General features: G+C 40.2%; 1 protein-coding gene across 1 annotated transcript in view; it reads left to right on the plus strand.

Moving 5' to 3' along the window:
* LOC590007 (titin) overlaps positions 1-20,100 on the plus strand; it is a 220,906-nt gene that overhangs the window by 150,338 nt on the left and 50,468 nt on the right. The window contains exons 91-118 of the mRNA XM_030974532.1: positions 363-477; positions 1,025-1,327; positions 1,721-2,023; positions 2,469-2,768; positions 3,171-3,473; positions 5,484-5,671; positions 6,160-6,274; positions 6,675-6,977; positions 7,347-7,652; positions 8,096-8,395; positions 8,770-9,072; positions 9,293-9,595; positions 10,092-10,394; positions 10,732-11,034; positions 11,365-11,661; positions 11,848-12,150; positions 12,442-12,744; positions 13,082-13,375; positions 13,664-14,251; positions 14,414-14,716; positions 15,077-15,661; positions 15,976-16,278; positions 16,631-17,105; positions 17,371-17,483; positions 17,930-18,238; positions 18,589-18,876; positions 19,262-19,564; positions 19,731-20,033. Of these exons, the coding sequence (XP_030830392.1) occupies positions 363-477; positions 1,025-1,327; positions 1,721-2,023; positions 2,469-2,768; positions 3,171-3,473; positions 5,484-5,671; positions 6,160-6,274; positions 6,675-6,977; positions 7,347-7,652; positions 8,096-8,395; positions 8,770-9,072; positions 9,293-9,595; positions 10,092-10,394; positions 10,732-11,034; positions 11,365-11,661; positions 11,848-12,150; positions 12,442-12,744; positions 13,082-13,375; positions 13,664-14,251; positions 14,414-14,716; positions 15,077-15,661; positions 15,976-16,278; positions 16,631-17,105; positions 17,371-17,483; positions 17,930-18,238; positions 18,589-18,876; positions 19,262-19,564; positions 19,731-20,033 (8,515 nt within the window). The remainder of the gene's footprint in view (positions 1-362; positions 478-1,024; positions 1,328-1,720; positions 2,024-2,468; positions 2,769-3,170; positions 3,474-5,483; positions 5,672-6,159; positions 6,275-6,674; positions 6,978-7,346; positions 7,653-8,095; positions 8,396-8,769; positions 9,073-9,292; positions 9,596-10,091; positions 10,395-10,731; positions 11,035-11,364; positions 11,662-11,847; positions 12,151-12,441; positions 12,745-13,081; positions 13,376-13,663; positions 14,252-14,413; positions 14,717-15,076; positions 15,662-15,975; positions 16,279-16,630; positions 17,106-17,370; positions 17,484-17,929; positions 18,239-18,588; positions 18,877-19,261; positions 19,565-19,730; positions 20,034-20,100) is intronic.

Genomic DNA, 20,100 nt, shown 5'->3' on the forward strand with positions numbered 1-20,100 from the left:
GCATTAATTACATTGAAATACTATATCTGCTTGGTTAAAAGCAAATTTGAACGTACCATGCAATTGTACAAGTTAAATTGCTGGACAAACAGGAGTAATTCAGATCTTTGTAAAAACGCACCAATATATGTATGCATAATGATTATAGTGACCATCAAATAAGTTTGAATATGGAGACCCTAAATATTTATTTTACTTCCAAATTAATGTGATGCAAGCCCTACGGTTACCTGTCAATTTGCAAATGATACTTAAAGTTCACTTCTCTATGATAAATCAAAATTAATTTACAAATATACTAATCTTATCGCATAAACAAAATGTTTGAAATTTGTTGTACTTTTGTCTACTTATCTTATTAGGTGACAGGACTGAAGGAGAACCAGACCCTTGAGTTCCGCGTGATAGCAGTGAACAAGGCAGGAGAGGGCAAACCTAGCTCAGTGGGTGGACCTTTCACAACCAAGGCTACCTACAGTAAGATCAACTATGAAACCCTACCCACATCAGTTTCGATAAAATAAACAAACAAAAATACATTTTTAAAAACAGAATAGAATATAAAAAAGCGATCGTTCATGTTGATGTATATGCAGCTTCTTTTTGTTGCTTTATGGTTATATAGCATTGTACTTGTTCTTTACAGTAAACATATTGCCTTGTGAAATTAGACTTGGCCTTGCTTGAACCCGTAATATGTCTTAAAAGAAGAGTAGTTCCCTTTAAAAAACCAAATAAGCATATGACGATTTCACACGTTATATATGAAGAAGATATGTGCAAATAGAATCTACGTTTTTGTTTTAAATAGCAAATTATATAATTTTAATCTAATTAGTGTGTTAACCCTTCTAAAATAACGTTGTCGTTAAGTGATAATACTGTCAACGATGTTTGATTTGATTGAAAATAGCACTAAATGTTCACGTTCACGTTTTTCTATACATACCCATAAAGTCTGTTCGAGGCATTTTCAACACTTTTAATTACATGTATATTATTTCCTTTTTCTTCTCTGTGTCAGCTGTCCCATCTGCGCCAGGTGCACCTGATGTCAGCAACGTGAAGGCCACCTCCATGGCTGTGACCTGGACAAAGTCCATCTCGGACGGAGGCAGCCCGATCACCGGCTACGTTCTGGAGAAGTGCGACGTCAGCACAGGACGCTGGGTACCTGTCAATCGGGTTCCACTCAGGGAGACCAGTCTCGTTGTGGACCAATTGAGGGAGAAGTCAGAGTACTGCTTCCGGGTTGTGGCGCACAATGTTGCAGGGGAGAGCAAACCAAGCGAACCTTCCAAGGCATATATTGCCAAGCCACCATATGGTAAGTGCATCTAACTGTTTGAAGATGATCCTTTTGTAAGGTGCTGATATTCATCACTGCTGGGCGCTCATTAAAAATTGTTTGGGGTTAAATGCATACAATCTTAATTCCGTTTTGGGGGTAGGTTTTTGAACTCTAAAGCAAGGGAGAAAGATTGCTAGGCTGTTAGAATAAAGTGTCTATTTGAACCATTCATTTAGTAATTTAAAATATTCCTCTGAAATGTTCCTTAGAACTTATATATGTTTTTAACCAAATCTGAATCACCAGAAATTTCAAGATCCCACTCGGAAATTTCTTTCAACAGTTAGGTAGTACAGCTGGTTTATGTGAGTTGAAGATTGTTATTCTGCATTTCCTCTAACAAACAATGCTTGACATCTTCCAAACCAGGTCTTCCTGATGCCCCAGCCAAGCCAGACATCACCAACATCGACGCCAAGCAGATCACCCTTGCCTGGTCCCCTCCTTGGTCTGATGGCGGTTCTCCAATCATCGGCTACCAGATCGAGAAGAAGGACAGGTATTCGGTCCGTTGGACACGTGCAACCCGCGAGACAATCCACGATATGCAGTATACGCTGCGTGAGTTAACGGAAGGTGGAGAGGTCGAGTTCAGAGTTGCGGCAGAGAACAAAGCTGGAGTTGGACCATTCAGTGACACTACAGGCACTGTGATCGCAAAGAGTCCATTCGGTAAATGATGACTCATATCATTTGATTTTTGTTAGCGTGTACAATGTATTTTGTGACTGTCATTGATGATCAACAAGTATTAAAGGATAGAAGTAACTTTGAAATCATAGCATTTACCACATTGGTAATCCTTACCATTTCTTGTTGCCCTAATGTATATTTACACTCTATACATATGTATGTTTATTTTGGTTAGTAAAGAAACAGATTTCTTGAATATTACATTTTTCTTTCCCCTCATGGAGTATTAGACATATATGGTTTATGCAAAAATATAATCTAGATTTATACCAACGATATCTTAGAGATTTAGGTTTCTGTAATTACTAATTACTAATTTTGAATCATTTCTATTTCATGATGCCTCTAACTTAAAATTTAAGGGTCAATTGAAACAAACATTTCGAAGCTTTAGACATCACTATACCTAACTCTTATTTTACAGATGTTCCATCAGCACCAGGCACACCAAAGATCTCTGACATCACCGGAACATCTCTGGTCCTAACCTGGACCCCACCATCCTCGGACGGCGGTACGGAGATCACCAACTTCATTATAGAACTGCGTGATAGGTATGGACGCTGGACCCGAGTGAACCGAACTCAGGTTCTCAAAACCGGGTTTAACGTGATGAATCTATCTGAAGGTGACAGCTATGAGTTCCGAGTGACAGCGGAGAACAAGATGGGTGTCGGAAAACCTAGTGACTCGACCCAGAAGGTCACCGCTAAGCCACCATACAGTAAGTACATATTTAGATTCATGCTAACCAGTGACAGAGAGAGATGGTTGTAAAGTTAATTATATGTTCTCTTAAGTTGATTTGTTAGTAATGAATTATAAATCTCTTCATTTATTTAGTAAATTAGGAATAAGATCAAAAATATGAAAAATAATATTCAAGATGTATATAAGCAATATATTTGCCAAGGGCGATTATGAATGATGAATCATTTATTCACATACATGTGCTTATAATGTAAAGCTACAAACACGATGATGAATGCAATGAGACTCATGAAATCGAAGTAAATAATTTTGACTAGCGGATTCAACCTAATCTTATCTAATCATATACACTTTCCATTGTATGAACATACCTTGCTGTATTTGTAATAAACCAACTTCCAATGCTATATTTCAGGCCAACCTGCAGCTCCGAACGAACCCCAGATCTCCAACGTAACGGCCGACTCCGCCACCTTGACTTGGTCTCCCCCCAGGGACGATGGCGGAAGCTCCATCACCGGGTACTTCATCGAGAAGAAGGACAAGTTCAGTCCACGATGGACTAGGGTCAACCACGATGCAGTGACAGATACCAAGTTCACTGTTCCAGCCCTAGTCCCTGGTGAGGAGTACCAGTTCAGGGTGGTGGCGCAGAACAAGGCCGGTGCTAGCAAACCGAGCGAACCCACGGAATCAACCCTCGTTAGATCACCGTTCAGTAAGTAAAGCCTATGATTTCGATAGTACTAGACTAGTACCCTTCAAATTGGCATCCATGTGTATTAGGGCGTTGTGGCGTGCGCCTTTAATCCAGCTAACGATGGAAGTTACAAACTGATTCAGCCGCGGACGCAGGTTCGAAACTAAGTCACGTCTTTCGGATGGTGACGTTAAAGGTCGGTCCCCAGACGTAAATAATCATATGATTGATACACGTCTGTATAAATCCACACACACATACTCGGCTAGATAAATTGTTCTCTATGGAGCCATTCATACTTATAGCCGTGCTCAATGATAGAGAGAAATGTCTTTAATCTTATAAACAGTCATTCTTTTCTTTTGTTTTCTCGGAGGGGCTTTAAAATGACTGTCATTTACTAGTTGCAATATTTGAAACTGATTTTATAAAATAAATATTCAATTGCATTATTGTAATTCATTGATTTTTTTTGGTCGGAGCTGTAAAAAATGTATGTAGGCCTATATACATGCCCACGTATGTTTGAAAGAGTTTTTGTGCAGCAATTCTGTCTGATGAATGCAAAGGCATGTACAATTATATGTAGAAATTTGTTGTTTCATATAATCTACAAAATTTCTATTTAATGTTTTACTTTAGTTTCACAAAAGAAAGGAGGTAAGCAGAAACGTATTTGGAATTCTGTTTTTTCCATCTACAAGCTAATCTAACTTTTGTCTGATGCTATTCTTATAATTTTGCCGAAATAACATTATACTCATACCAATGAATTTTCTAACAGTTGTGTAAAGCCATATTTAGATTGTGTAGTTTTATTCCTTGACGATATATTTTACTAAATTCCAGTTTGGGTTATTTTATATAATATGTGGAAGAACCAGTTATATGTACAGTTGTGTTGATGTAATGATTTTCGTTCGAATATCCTTTGTTTATTATTGGGTTAACTTTGATAATAGTGTCTGAAACGTAGCCCATTTTCATTTTTGTTTTCATCGGGTAATTTTCAGTGAAAAGAATAGAGGGAGATAAATTTCTTGATCCTTTTATCTTAATAACGCTTTTTAGGTATGCATTACGTGTATGCTAATGGAAGGACAAATATATTTTTTGTTTGAGTACCAAATTAAAATAGATTTGACATGATGGACGTGCATGTTTGATTTGAAAGAGCAGTTGTATTGGGAATGTAATGCCCATTCGCAGATATGAATTATTACTGGATAACATGCGCCAATAGGAATACAAACTCTGAAGAATACAAGAAAAATTTGCTTTTTTAACATGCTAACAATAAATTATTTTAATTGAATATTGTTTAAAAAATTATTCAGGAGTTAGAGTTGCGTTTGTGCTATTCTTATTTCAATGCTAATAAAGTTAACTGACACAAATTGAAATATGGCTGGCAAATTAGTTTTCAAGGTAGATCTCATATTCATTAGATTTTGTCGCTAGTGGCAAAACTTTTACTTATAATTTTTATTGAATTTGCCTTGTTTTGTTTCAGATGATTTTGTGTGTTGATACTGACAAATAATTTTTTTTAAAGCATTCTTGGGATGTTACTAAACTTTCAATAGTGTAAAATCATCATCCTCGGAACATTTTGCAGACGTCTGGAGAACGTTTTATATGCCTAGATACTATGTTTGTTTATACTGAGTACACCTGCACACGTAATGGTTGGAAATGATTTTAAGAAAACTGTGCCTGTGGTGAATTCCAAACCATGGGTCATGTCATCGATGCTTGTCCTATCTGCAAATCCCCTCACGGTGCTTCTAGACTTCGCGAGCTTGATGACGAGACAATCATTTGGCTAAATAAGAATCTTCCCTATTTAGATGATGTACTCCTTGATATTCTTCGTACGAACGAACGAACGAAGAAAACCCACTTTAGGAAGGTCCAGAGAGTGAGATGCACAACATTTATCATGGGTCTGGACATTTTTACAAAACAATCATGCATGTAGCTGTTTAGGAAGTGAGCATGAAGTAACTTATTATCTATTTTCTACAGACGAACCTGGAGCACCGGGTGCCCCTGAAACAAGCAACGTCACCGAAACGACCTTGACCCTGACCTGGACCCCGCCCTTCTCTGATGGTGGAAGCCGTATCACCGGCTACTATGTGGAGAAGAAGGATCGTATGTCTCTCAGGTGGAGTCCTGTCAACTTTGAGTCAACCGAGGATACCAAACTCAAGGTTAGATTGAACCCGTTGACTACTGAATTTCTCTCATTCCCATAGGCTTAATCCATAAACCACCCTCTTCCAGTATGCAATGGGTTCAGTTTCTTTAATTTTCCCTCTCACCTGTAGAAACAATGGAATATGAATTAGGATACTAAGTTCGAAGGTAAAGATAAGATATGTTAATTTTCTGGTTTTCAAAATAGCATCGGAATCACACTTAAGAAATTTAGTATCAATAATGTTTCTGATGATACATTGTCTTTCTCTCACTCTAGCCCTGCCAATCTCTGCTTGTATTACCTGTTCTTGTCCATTTATTACACTTTCAATTCAATTTCTTTTACATTATCTTATAATTAAATAGTAGTTACTGTTAGTATTAGTACCTGATTTCGGAATTATTTTTGTAATCAACTTGTCAACTTGATCTATCTCTTACAATATTCGTGTATAGGATACTTTCCCATTTTATCATTTCTTTTTATGTCATTACGTAGGTAACGGGATTAACTGAAGGAACGGAGTATGAGTTCAGAGTCGTGGCAGAAAATGATGCTGGCCGCAGTAAACCCAGCGCACCCAGCTACCCAGTGAAGGCAAAGTCACCATTCGGTAAAGAAACGATTATCTCACTTAAAATACAGAATTGCTTGAAAAATAAATGTTACTATTAGTAGAAATGAGATTGTCATAAAGTGTTCTTATTTTTCATATCATTTACTTAAACTTTCTGTCGTACTGTATAGGCATTTCTTATTGCACGTGTAGTTTTTTAATAAATAAACTATAATATGTACACATTTATACACGATGTAAGACTTGATTTAAAAGTTATTTCAATTTTAATGATTTTTAAACCAAACTGTCCTACGAGTACTCATCTCACGCTTTAAGATTAAATGACTTTCAGATTAATCAATAAAAATGGATAATTGATTTAACAATTCAAAAAATATTGAGTCTCAAGATTGGCAAAAAATGAAAGTATCTTTGATTCTTGATCACATTCTAGATCTCCCAAGTGCACCTGGCACTCCATCCATCTCGGACATCTCCTCCACCAACATGACCCTCCGTTGGGCCCCGCCCGAATCAGACGGAGGAACGGTAATCATCACCTTCATCGTGGAGCGCAGAGAGCAGTTCTCAACACGATGGGTCCAGATTAGTCGCTTTGACTTCACAGAGACCACATTCTCTGTGACTGGCCTCAAGGATGGCAATGACTACGAGTTTAGGGTTGCTGCTAAGAACAAGATCGGTATTGGTAAATTCAGCGAGCCAACAAGACCAACAAAAGCCAAGGAGCCATATGGTAATTAATAGAAACCCTTTTTTGGATATCACCCAAGTTTTATGAAAGAAAGGAAAAAGTAGGGTAAAAAGTTATATATAAAAGGCATTAATAAAATATTTGATGTACGGAAAAAATTGTGAAGGGAATTGTGAAGGGAATGCAATTGCTTCCATGTTTATATTTCTATCTTACTAAATGCAAGTCTTGCACCATACCTAGTTCTTTTGAATTACCTTTTATTTTAGTAGTTCATCTTATTGGTTTATTCAATTATTTTGATAATAATCAGAAGAAGATAAGGATTCAATTTAATGTTTGATAATCCAGTTTCCTAAAGGCACGACTGGCCTGCCCGATCTTAATCTGCCAACAACTTTCATCTTGCAGATGTTCCAGAGTCACCCAGCACCCCAGATGTCAGCAACATCACAGGAGAGTCCATGACCCTGAACTGGACAGCCCCACGCACCGACGGAGGCAGTCCAATCACAGGCTACGTCATTGAGAAGAGAGAGCCTGGACGGAGTGGATGGACGGTGGTCAATCGGTCACCCATCACCAGTCTCTCCTGCGTGGTGCCCAACCTCAGGCAGGGAGCGGAGTACGAGTTTAGGGTGATTGCAGAGAACAAAGCTGGTCTGGGACGCCCAAGCCAGGTTACACATCCTTTCACTGCCAAGCCCCTTACAGTAAGTATACTACTGATTTCAACAACAGCAACAACAAAACCACAACAAAAAGATAACAAAACAATACATAATGGTTGAATCTATGGGCCTATTGCTTTATATGTTTCTGGATGAAATTTCAATTACATTTATAGTAACACCGATTATACCTATATACTTAACTAATAGGGCTACGGTAAATTACTTTGATTGTTAAAAACATGCTTGATTTATTCATATTGTTAGACCTATTTATTAACAATAATTTTATCTTCACCCAAAAATCTTTTTTTTTAATAGTTTTTCTCATTCCATTGCATTGAATAAATATGTATAACATGCAGAAAGTGTACTTGATAGAACAGCGGAATGATGGAAGATAAAGGATGCTACATCTATTTCCTAATTTCCTTCATAGCTTCGTTGAGCCTACTTACAATCAATGTCAACATCTCTTTCAAATTACAGCTACACCAGGCATTCCAGATCAACCTGAGGTAGAGGACGTCACAGCGACCACCATCACCATCTCCTGGAGCCCACCATCCTATGACGGTGGCAGCAAGATCACTGGCTACACCATCGAGTCCAAGAGCGATGCCACCATGCGTTGGGTGAAGATCGAGAGCACTGTACCGGACACCACGTACACTGCTGCAAGGCTGAAGGAGTTATCAGAGTACCAGTTCAGAGTTGCAGCTATCAACAAGGCAGGACGTGGCGACTTCAGCAAACCATCCCGCCCTGTTACATGCAAACCACCCTATGGTGAGCATATAAGTTTGAGACATAAATACAGAAGATACTGTGAATAATAAAAGTATGGTCTCATTTACCAAGTATAAGTTTTGGTACTATTCTTCATTGAGGAGTATTGTCATATGTATATCAAGCTTCGCCAAAGTCAATTAGTACTGTTGAAAGGATTTGAATCCAGTACCACGTGTCTCATAGTCCGATGACTTATCCACAAGATCACACTACAAGACACCACACATGACATCTAAACTGGATTATCTAAAAAATCACTGTCGAGTAAGTTTTCAAAATGGGATTGGATTTGAATTTAAAGAAATGATGTACAGTAAGGGATATACAGTTCAGATTTTTACCAACATTTACTTTATTTCATCCCCCAACAGACCCACCTCCTCCACCTGATGCCCCAGACGTGTACAACATCACTCCGACCAGTGCCGCTCTGACGTGGTCAACCCCACGCCAGGATGGAGGATCCCCCATCACAGGTTATGTGATAGACAAGAAGGACAAGTATTCTACTCGTTGGGTCAAGGCTGATGAAGTACCTGCTGGTACTACAGATTTCACCATCAAGGGTCTCCAGGCGGGCAATGACTACGAGTTCAGAGTGAGCGCAGTCAATGCAGCAGGAGTCGGCAAGCCTAGCGCACCCTGTGAAAGATTCACTGCAAAGGCCCAATACGGTATGACTTGATTCTTAATGGGACGTTTTATGCTTCAGTTGATAAATCCTATATGCATGAATGCCTGTTAATTTATGTTATCAGCTACGTAACAGTAAACCTTTAATTACATATTTGAAGTAAATTGAGAACATCAATTGAAGTAACTGGTAACTTTAAAACTGACGTGAGAATCTTTGTGTTTTCATGATTCTCATTTTCATTACCTTTACCTTATCAGGTGTTCCTGATGCACCAAGCCCACCTTCCGTCTCGGATATCACACCATCATCCATGACTCTGTCATGGGAACCACCTGCATCGGACGGTGGTAGCACCGTCACAGGGTACATCGTGGAGAAGAGGGAATGCCCTGTGGGTCGCTGGGTCCCTGTCAACCGTGCTCCAGTCAAGGAGACGACCTTCAAGGTCAATGACCTATCAGAGGATAGGAAATATGAGTTCAGGGTCAGCGCAGAGAATGCAGCAGGTGTTGGCAAACCAAGCGAGGTGTCTCTACCACGAGTTGCCAAGTCACCATATGGTAATACTCATATTAGTTCTGTTTAGATGAACCAAGACTCAGGAAATGAATTACTAGTCTTATGTAAACTGTACACCAGAGATTAATTTAAATTCTTACTCAATCATTTCACCAAGGAGGCCCGATAGCTCAGTTGGTAGAGCAGTGGTCTCGAAATCCGGCGACCCGGGTACGAAACCAAGGCGATGCGCTCGTGGTAAGGCATTAATCCCCATTACCAGGTCTCTGGGAAAGGACCTAAAGCCGTCGGTCCTTGGTTGCTTACTAACAAGCATTTATTCTTTCTTTGCATTCAGTATTAAAAAAACACCACTACACACAATACCAAATTCCTCTTGGCTCACTGAAGAAATCATTGACCTTGGTGTATTTGGTTTTGTCTGATGTTTTCCACCTGTTAGGTTATTAAGTTACTATCTATGTTTCTATCCTTTAAATTGTATCTGGTAAATATGTATACACCGTGATTTTGCTAATGACTTGTCTGTTTTTCCAGATGCTCCAAGTGCACCAGGCCGCCCAACAGCAACCAACGTAGACTCCACAGAGCTGGTCCTCGAATGGACCGCACCTGTCGCTGACGGTGGCAGTGCAATCACCAACTACGTCATCGAGGCCAGGGACAAGTTTGGTCTCCGTTGGTCAAAGATCAACCGCCAGACAGTCACTGACACAACTTTCAAGGTGACTGGACTAAAACCCAATGATGAGTATCAGTTCAGAGTCATTGCTGAGAACAAGGTCGGTCTAGGAAGACCAAGCGACAATACCGAGCCCATCGTAGCGAAACCTCCTTATGGTAAGCCTTTAATCGTAGATGTTATGAGCAATATGATCTACATGTTGATAGATTACAATTTTCAAAATAACTGGTTGTGCCATTTAGGTAGAAAGATATGTTAGTATGAAACGTAATTAGATCAAAAGGGTAGCCAAGAACCAACTGGGAAAAGAACTGCAAATAATACTTTTGTGTTGAAAAATGTTGTAATCAAACTCTGAGCCGAGAGAAAACACCATGATAGACAGAGCCTTCAAGTTGATTAGTAACACGAAACTTGCCTTTTCTCACAAACAAATTTTTTCCTTTGTTTAATGATTCATTTACTTTTCAATATTACTCTAACTCTATCTAGACACTCCTGACGCACCAGAAAGTGTCCAAGTAACAGGAACCACAGCCTCCTCCGCCAGTCTTGAATGGAGTCCTCCGTTCTCTGACGGCGGTTCACCAGTCACTGGCTACTTTGTAGAACGCAAGGATCAGTACAGTGCCAGGTGGACACGTGTCAACAGAGTTCCCGTCACAGAGACGAACATGGTTGTTGGAGACCTCAAAGAAGGCCTACAGTACCAGTTCAGAGTCTGCGCCGAGAACCGGGCAGGTATTGGTCGGTCCAGTGACTCAACTAAACCAACAGTAATCAAGGATCCAGTTGGTAAGTTTCACTCCTTCTTTATCATTACATATTGCAAGTTAAATCAATTTCGATAGAAAATATGCAATGCTCATATTAGTTAAAAAGGTGAACAAATTTAAGATCTATATTCAAGTACCTTGTGAAAAGATATTTTTTTACAAGAAGTTGTCAGTACTTATAGTTATTCTAGTTTGCTTTTCGGCATGGTCTGTCAGATAAATTATTCCATATACTTTTACATTTATATATATATCAATGATTTCAGATTAAAAAGAGCAGATTAAAACTTTTTTTAAATATTTGTACGTTTCCTCAGTTAGATATTTATTTTGCTCAATTTATTTCTAGATGCGCCATCAGCACCCCTTGAGCCAACTATCGCCAGCATAACCGCAGACTCTGCTACCCTAACATGGACAGCACCTACCCGAGACGGCGGTTCCGCTGTCACAGGGTACATTGTAGAGCGCAAGGATCCCTACACTGCACGCTGGACACCCATAGAGAGGTGTACAGACACCAATTGCAAGATCTCAGGACTTAAAGAGGGTAATGAATACCAGTTCCGAGTGTTGGCTACCAACAAGGCGGGCCAGAGTGCACCAAGTAACCCATCACAACCCAAGGTTGCTAAATCACCCTATGGTAAGTTTCATAAAAGGATATTCTTGAGTTTACTTTTAACGAAAGCATTTGAAAATTAACTGCATTACATTCCTAACAAATATCTGTTATTTACCATGTTAAAAGTAAATGTAAACAGAATGTATCCATTGTGGTGTTATATCAGATATGACAAATGCTCATCATTTCCACTATTTGTGTTTTTAGATGTTCCTGAAGCCCCAAGCAAACCACAGGTAGCAGAAGTAAAGGCAACATCAGTAACACTCAAGTGGCGTCCGCCAGGCAGTGATGGTGGCTCTCCTGTAACCGGATATGTCGTGCAGAAGAAGGAACGACTGGCACTTCGCTGGACACCAGTCAATACCACACCAGTGGGCGATACTATCTTCACAGTCACCGGACTCACTCAGAAATCGGAGTATGAGTTCAGGGTGGTAGCCGCAAACAAGAAGGGCTTCGGCCAACCAAGTGAACCAACCAACTCTGTACTTGTGAAACCTCCCTATGGTAAGTCGAAAAGTAAAGTCGACAGTCAATGTCTGTAGTGAAACCCTCTATACTCTGTCGAGGATAACTTTTCCATTTCATAATCAAATATTTAGATTCTCTGTTTACAAAGATGATTCTTCATCTGTAGGTTACAGGCAATGAAAATGAATTCCTTTTTTCGACATGTCCACTTATTCTTACTAGATGGCAGATGAAACAGGAGTCGACTCTGAGTTCTATTCATTTGATAAAGATTTCGATATTTCTATGAAAGGAAAATATATAAGTAAATAAAACATTTCCTTACAGATATTCCAGGAAGACCATCACCACCAGTTGTCACCGACTTCACCAAGACCAGCGTGACCCTTCAGTGGAACCCACCTGAATCAGATGGAGGCAGCCACATCACGGGCTACGTCCTAGAAAAGAAGGAGGCCTACTCTGTCCGATGGTTCCCTTGCACGTCGCAGTCCATCCTCAAACCCGAATTCACGGTCAAAGACTTGAAAGAAGGAGCGCAGTACGAGTTTAGAGTCATGGCTCTGAACAAAGCCGGTCTCGGACCACCTAGCGATGGCTCAGAGTTAGCTACTGCCAAGTCCAAGTTTGGTATGTTTATCAGTAATAACAAATTAATTTTTTTCACAGAAATGAAGCATCATTTAAGTGATGTCAATCAAATGTTATTACAAAATCACTACATTTATGACTCCGTGATGTATGCTTTTACTTGATGGACAATAAGTATGTAATTTTGTGTATGGATGGCTAGCGTCACATGTTGGCAATTTCCTTTTGCACAAGGGTGAATGTAAGAATTTATTATTGTGTCACATGTGTCTAGATGAGTTAGCTAAACGATATCATAAATAAGGTATATAGTAATTGTGAATAGTTTGAACTCAAAACTAATCTCGCTTTTCTTGTTTTTGTTCTTTAAATGCAGGTGTACCTTCTCCACCTGGTGAGCCTACCATCTCCAACATCACCGCAAAGTCTGTGACCTTAAACTGGACCGCTCCGTCTTCAGATGGAGGAAGCCCAGTCACAGGATACACCGTGGAACGCGCAGATCGCTTCAGCACCCGATGGGTACCGGTCAACTCACATCCTATCAAGGATACAAAGATGGATATTCATGATCTCCCAGCCACAGGATCATATCAATTCAGGATCGTTGCTTGCAATGCTGCAGGAACGAGCAAACCTACCAACCCAACTGATTCTATTGGCATGGCTGGTGAGTAAATTGAACATTTTTTATTCTTGTCTTTCAAAAAGTAGAGTCAAGATTTGTTGATTGGTGTTTTTATATTTATTTTCTTCAACGAATATCAGTTAATATCGTGGTACCCTGGAATGAGATTTGAAAGAAAGTTTTAATTACCAATTGAACCATAGTCTGAAATAAATGCCCAGGACTTTTTGCGATATTGAAGAATTCGATCATTTTTTGTGATAACATTTCACAACAATGTCATGTTCTGAGCTGATTTGATTGTATCCTGCTTTTTGCTTTATCTTACAGTTGCACCGAAGTTGGATACCTACAAGTACCACGACACCATGGTAGTCAGAGTAGGAGCTACGTTCAACCTTGATGTACCGTTCAAAGCTACACCCAAGCCCACTGTCAAGTGGACCAAAGATGGCTCCACGCTTCAAGCATCATCTCGCATCAAGATCGACACAACAGACAGGGATACCATTGTCACTATCAAGAACTGTGTGAGAGAAGATGAAGGATCGTTTAAACTCGACGTTTCAAATACAGCTGGAAGTGATGCCATCACAATCCGTGTCCAAGTTCTGGATCGCCCAGAGCAACCACGTGGACCTCTGGTCGCCAAAGATATCGGCAGCACTGACCTCTTCCTGTCGTGGAAGGAACCAGCAGATAATGGTGGCTCACCAATCACACACTACATCATTGAAAGGCGTGAGGAGGATAGAACATCGTGGACCAGACTAACAACACGTGCCCTGGATACTACCGTACGGGTTACAAGTCTACAAGAGGGTGCGTCCTACGTCTTCCGTGTGTTTGCTGTCAACAAGATCGGTGACAGTGAGCCACTTGAAACGAAGGAAACAATCAAACTAAAGAAGAAATACGGTAAGTGCTGCATGGAGATTGATTTTGCAATATTTCTGGAGAATTTATGTAATATTTCTCCATCACATACTCCTCAATGTACATAATCATAAATTGAATGTATGGAAAACTGAAACTTTGTGCAAATCTTACAATATCTATCTTTCTTGTGTGACATTTCAGATGTACCTGAAGCGCCTAGCAAGCCCCTTGTCACCAACGTGACTTCCGACTCGGTGACCCTAGAATGGCATTCACCTAAATCAGATGGTGGTGCTCCAATCTCAGGATACATCATAGAAAAGAAGGAAACATCCAGCAACTATTGGTCCAAGGTGACGACCGTATCCAGCGGGGTGACATCACACAGGATTCCTCGTCTTATGCGCGGTGAGGAGTATGAGTTCAGAGTCAGCGCTGAGAACAGGGCTGGCCCTGGACCTGCAAGTACACCTTCTGCTCCGATCAGGGCTGAGGATACCACAGGTACGCACGCATCATTTCAGTCTTACTTTGTTACAAATTGATAGTCCGTGTTTGGATAAGACTTTATTATAACTATGTAAAGTGATGACATTAATACTTATTACCATCAAAGACAGGACAAAAACTTATTTTTGATGAAAATGTTATTACATTTCTATCAATATCTTGTCGATTTCATTTACAATTTTATCACATGTATGCATAGGAATTTCCAGACCATGCAGCAAGTGCCCAAATGTACTGTAAATTGATACTTTTTGAAATTGCTGGACAAATACAATTGCAAGCTGCTATCTGTATATAGGTAGTTTGAATGATGTATACTTATATAAGCTCCTATTTTCAATCTATCCCTCACAGTTTTACCAAAGTTCAGCGGGCGCTTTGATGAACCAATTATGGCAAAGGTTGGTGAGTCCTTCCGTATTGAGGTACCCTATACCGGTATCCCCACGCCTGCTGTAACATGGTCATTCGATGGCCGACCTCTTAAGCCATCAGCTCACATCAGGATAGATACCAGTAACCGTGCATCAACAATCACCGTGAAGAATGTAGAAAAGGCCAATGGAGGGCGCTACACCATCAACCTGAAGAACACCGCAGGTGCAGAATCCTTAGATGTAGAAGTACGTGTGTTTGACCGCCCTGGTCCTCCACGTGGGCCACTTGAAATGAGCAATGTCTCAGAGAGCACTGTCACACTTTCATGGAGCCCGCCCTCTGATGATGGCGGCAGTCGCATCTTCACGTATGTGGTGCAGAAGCGTGGTGAGATCGAGACCAAATGGAAGCACGTCAACAAGGATTACATCATCGATCTGACGTACAAGGTGACAGGACTGAAGGAGAATAAGAAGTACCAGTTCCGTGTGCTGGCTGAGAACCAGTATGGACAGAGCAAACCTCTTGAAGGACAAAGCATCACACCTCAGGGACAGTACAGTAAGTTTGGTTGTCTGATCTCGATGAGCTTCAATTTTTTTTAATAGTGATGAATTGTTATATCAGAGGGTGGCCACTCGATGAACTCTACATCTTTTGTTATGTCCAACATACCTAGTAGAAATAAGTTCTTTTTATATGTATTATTTTCACCAAGTATTTCCAAAGATATCTTATCATGCTTTGACCTCAGAAATTGGTAAATCTCTGTATATGAGGCATCAAAATATTACAGTTCAATCATGAAAGACATAATTGAACTGTACAACTTTCGTTGCTCTAACATTTAGATTAACTATTGCCACTTTTTTCAGATGTTCCCGACCCTCCATCAGCTCCTAAAGTCACCAACATCATTGGAGACTCTGTCACTGTCGGCTGGACTCCACCATCCAACGATGGTGGTGCTCCTGTCACAGGGTATGTCGTCGAGATGCGACAGACCACAAGTCCACGATGGATCAAAGCCACCCTGACCCCGACCCCTGACACGACCTTCAGAGCGTCTCGGTTGATCCGAGGCACTGAGTATGAGTTCAGGGTTTGTGCTGTCAATCGTGCAGGAACAGGCCGTCCAGGCGAGCCGTCAAACACTGTAATGGTGGAAGATCCAGCTGGTAAGATCACACCTGTAGCCAATTTTTAAAAAAATCAAAGTCATTTTAAGCTTCTCCTTCCGATTGTAAGGTTGGCAGTTTAAGAAGAAAAAACGCAAAGGTCAAATGTGCGATAAATTTCCATTATTACGATCGGCTGTGGAAAGTCATTAGCTTGATTTGAATACTAGTATTATACAGCGAAAGTTTGTGTTAAGAAAATATCTTTAATTAAGCTTCCTAACATTTGTAAATTGTAGTGTATCCTCTACTTTAAAAAAAAAAAACACTTGAATATGTAAATTTGTGAACTTATTCAATAATTTTGTGACTGATAGTTGAAAGAATTTTTATTTTTGTCTTTTATCAATAGTAAAACCAAAATTCAACCTTGATGCCCGCTTTGAGAAGGTAATCACCATCCGGGCAGGCCACACATTCCGTATTGACATTCCCTACAAAGCCACTCCAACCCCAACTGTATCATGGACCCAAAACGGAGACACCGTCCAGAAGTCTAACCGCATCACCATCGACAGCAACAACTACGGTACCACACTTACCGCAAGAACAGCTGAGAGAACAGACAGCGGTGATTATGTCATAAGGGCTTCCAACAAGGCAGGAGAGGATACAGTGACGGTGACAGTGAATGTCGTTGATAGTCCGTCACCACCTCAAGGTCCTCTTGCACTTGTCAAGCTGGGTAGCAATGAGGTGACCCTATCGTGGAGCCGACCGCGGGATGACGGTGGTAGTCCAATTACAGGTTACGTGCTGGAAAAGAGAGAGGGAGGATATGGATCGTGGACCAATGTCTCCAGTAAGATCCCAGATACAACATTCAGGTAATGTTACCATCTATGTCATCCAACTTATTTGAATGCAATTAATAAGAAAGTTTGAAAAATACGCCTGAGAGAGATTTTTGATAGTTTTTTTTATTAGCTACCTTTTTTATCCTGCAATACAAAATATGTTTCTGATATCATAAATCCATGCCGGTAGAATACGTCTGTTATTAGCTATGGAATGGTATATTGTTAATTGCCTTCTAGATGTTACAAAGCCAACACAATAATAATATTTTTTTTCTTTTTTTTCTCCAAACAGAGTAACCAAACTCACCGAGGACAGAGAATACCAATTCCGTGTCAGGGCTGAGAATAATCTTGGAGTCAGTGAGCCTCTTGAGAGCGAAAGGATCATTCCAAAGGGAGATTACGGTATGTAGACATTCATGGACATGAGAATAGATGGATCATTATTTGATGAGCTTCATTTCGGAACATAACGATATAACAATATACATTGTTGAATAGCATCCTGATACAGAAGAATTACCATTTTAGATGAGGGAAAAGTTTATGGAATCATTCCCAATATGTCACCTGGCTTTCATGATTCACTTAATTCATTATTTTTCCATATATCTATTCATAAAATATAATTGTTTGGTATTGCATTCGTGTTTTTAATATGAGTGGAAATATGTTAAATGAATTGAAATATTTATGACACCCGGCGTTAATGCCAACAAAAATATTCCATTAAATATAGGCATATTGATGTATCACCTTTTGGTAATTTTCTTCTAGTCTTTATGTTGGTATTATTTTCCACAGTTTTAAGAAGTCAAATCAAACAACACTATATTCTTCCCCTCCTGCAGATGTCCCAGATCAACCTGGCAAGATCAAGGTGGACACCATCCAGTCGGACAGCGTCTCCTTGACCTGGTCCAGACCTCAAAGAGATGGTGGCGCTCCTGTCACTGGATACATCGTGGAGAAGCGCGAGAGAGGCCAACCAGAAGCCGGATGGAACAGGACGAGTTACAAACCCGTCATGGATACGACTATCAGGGTTCCACGCCTGTCCGAAGGCAAGGAATATGAGTTCCGCGTCAGTGCTGTCAACAAGGCTGGCATGAGTACTCCTGCAGCAACTGCAGCTCCTGTTATCGTGGAGAGACCGTCTTGTAAGTATATTTGCAAACTTTGCTGTTAGTTGTGTATCATTTTACCTTCATGCTATTATTTTTACGACAATGTTTAATTATTTTGTTTAGCAATATTATGGAATAAATCGCATAAATGAAATCTCTCTTGTCAAATGAAAAAAAAATGCTTCTTCTGTAGATTTTTCCTCTCATTACAATAATCTGCTTTTAAAGAAATTAATTTACTCCATCCTGTGATCAAACATGATTAATTTATGCATAGAAATATGTAACTGATCAATCTCTTTAACACTTGAAATGAATATGACAATTGAAAATTATAAGGCTATGTAGACTTAATTTTCTCTCTTTTAAAATTTCAATTTCAGATGCACCAAAGATAGATCTTGGATCACAATTCCGCGACGTTATCACCGTCCGTGCAGGTACCCTCTTCCATCTCGACGTCCCAATCTCGGGCACACCTACACCTACAGTCGCATGGCTGATGGATGAGAAGCAGGTTGATGATGGAAGACGCATCAAGGCTTCTACCACAACATACAGCGCCGTCTTGACAAACAAGGATGCCCGTAGAACAGACAGTGGCACCTACACCATCAAGATCAGCAACAAAGCTGGCACTGATACTGCAACCATCAGGGTAGCAGTTCTTGGTAGGTTTAGAGTGGCAGACAACGTATGATTTTGCAAGTCCTCTTCAACAGAGAGACTGAGCTTCTTGCTTCTTTTTCAATCATATAAGTGTGATAGGTAAAGAGAGAGAATGTGCGTTTGTGTGCGTGTGTGTGGGCGTGCATATCGGGTATTTTGATGATGCCACGGACAAAGTAGAAAGTATAATTTTGAATTGTTATCATTCAATTACAGTATGCCATTTACAGTATCCAAAACATATCGTCACAAATTATGAGAAAGATGTACATGAAGAAGTTTATTATATAATAATTTTGGGGTTCGAAGACATACTACTCTAAATTTTCCTTAATCGTTAAAGTGCATTGCAGTCTTTACACTTTTCTTGATGCATTTGCTTTGCAGACAAGCCATCTGCTCCCGAAGGACCCATCAAGGTTACAAGCATCACTTGCGACTCGGTCACGCTGGCATGGGAGCCACCCAAAGACGACGGTGGTGCTGACATCACTGGATACATCTTGGAGAGACGAGAACCAGACCAATTCCGCTGGACCAGAGTGACATCCACACTGTCCAGTCCCCGCTATGCTGTGACGGGACTGAAGGATGGCAGGAGTTACCTGTTCCGCGTCAGAGCCGTCAGCAAGTACGGGGAGAGTGAACCACTTGAGACAGAGGATGCCATTTTGATCAAGAGTGCCTTTGGTAAGGATCCATCCTATTTTCATTTAATATGTATATGTATATCTTCGGTTATAGGAACTTAATACCCAACATTTAGATAAGCTCATGAAATACATGTCGTTCCCTTTTAAAACGAATCTTAACACCTAATTTATAATTCTTCAAAATTGAATTTCTTTTCCTTCAGAAAAACCTCCAGCTCCAGGCGTTCCTAAAGCCTCCAACGTCAGGGATGACAGTATCACATTATCATGGCAACCGCCTCACAGTGATGGAGGAGCTGAGATCCACAACTATATCCTTGAGATCAAGGAGACCAGAGGAACGAGGTGGTTGAGAGCTACAAGGAAACAGCTCAAGAGCCCGAACTTCAGGGTGACTGGACTGTCAAAGGGAAGGGAGTACGAGTTTAGGGTAGCGGCCGAAAACGAGGCAGGACTGGGCGCATTCAGCAAAACATCTGCACCCATCGTCTCCAAGACACCAATCGGTAGGAAAACTGAAGAATTTTATTGACAAAATAATGAGATTCCAGACTAAAAAGGATGTATAATATT

This window comes from Strongylocentrotus purpuratus, unplaced genomic scaffold (genome assembly GCF_000002235.5).
Source record: "Strongylocentrotus purpuratus isolate Spur 01 unplaced genomic scaffold, Spur_5.0 spur5_scaffold_7, whole genome shotgun sequence".
NCBI classification, from domain to species: Eukaryota; Metazoa; Echinodermata; class Echinoidea; order Camarodonta; family Strongylocentrotidae; genus Strongylocentrotus; species Strongylocentrotus purpuratus.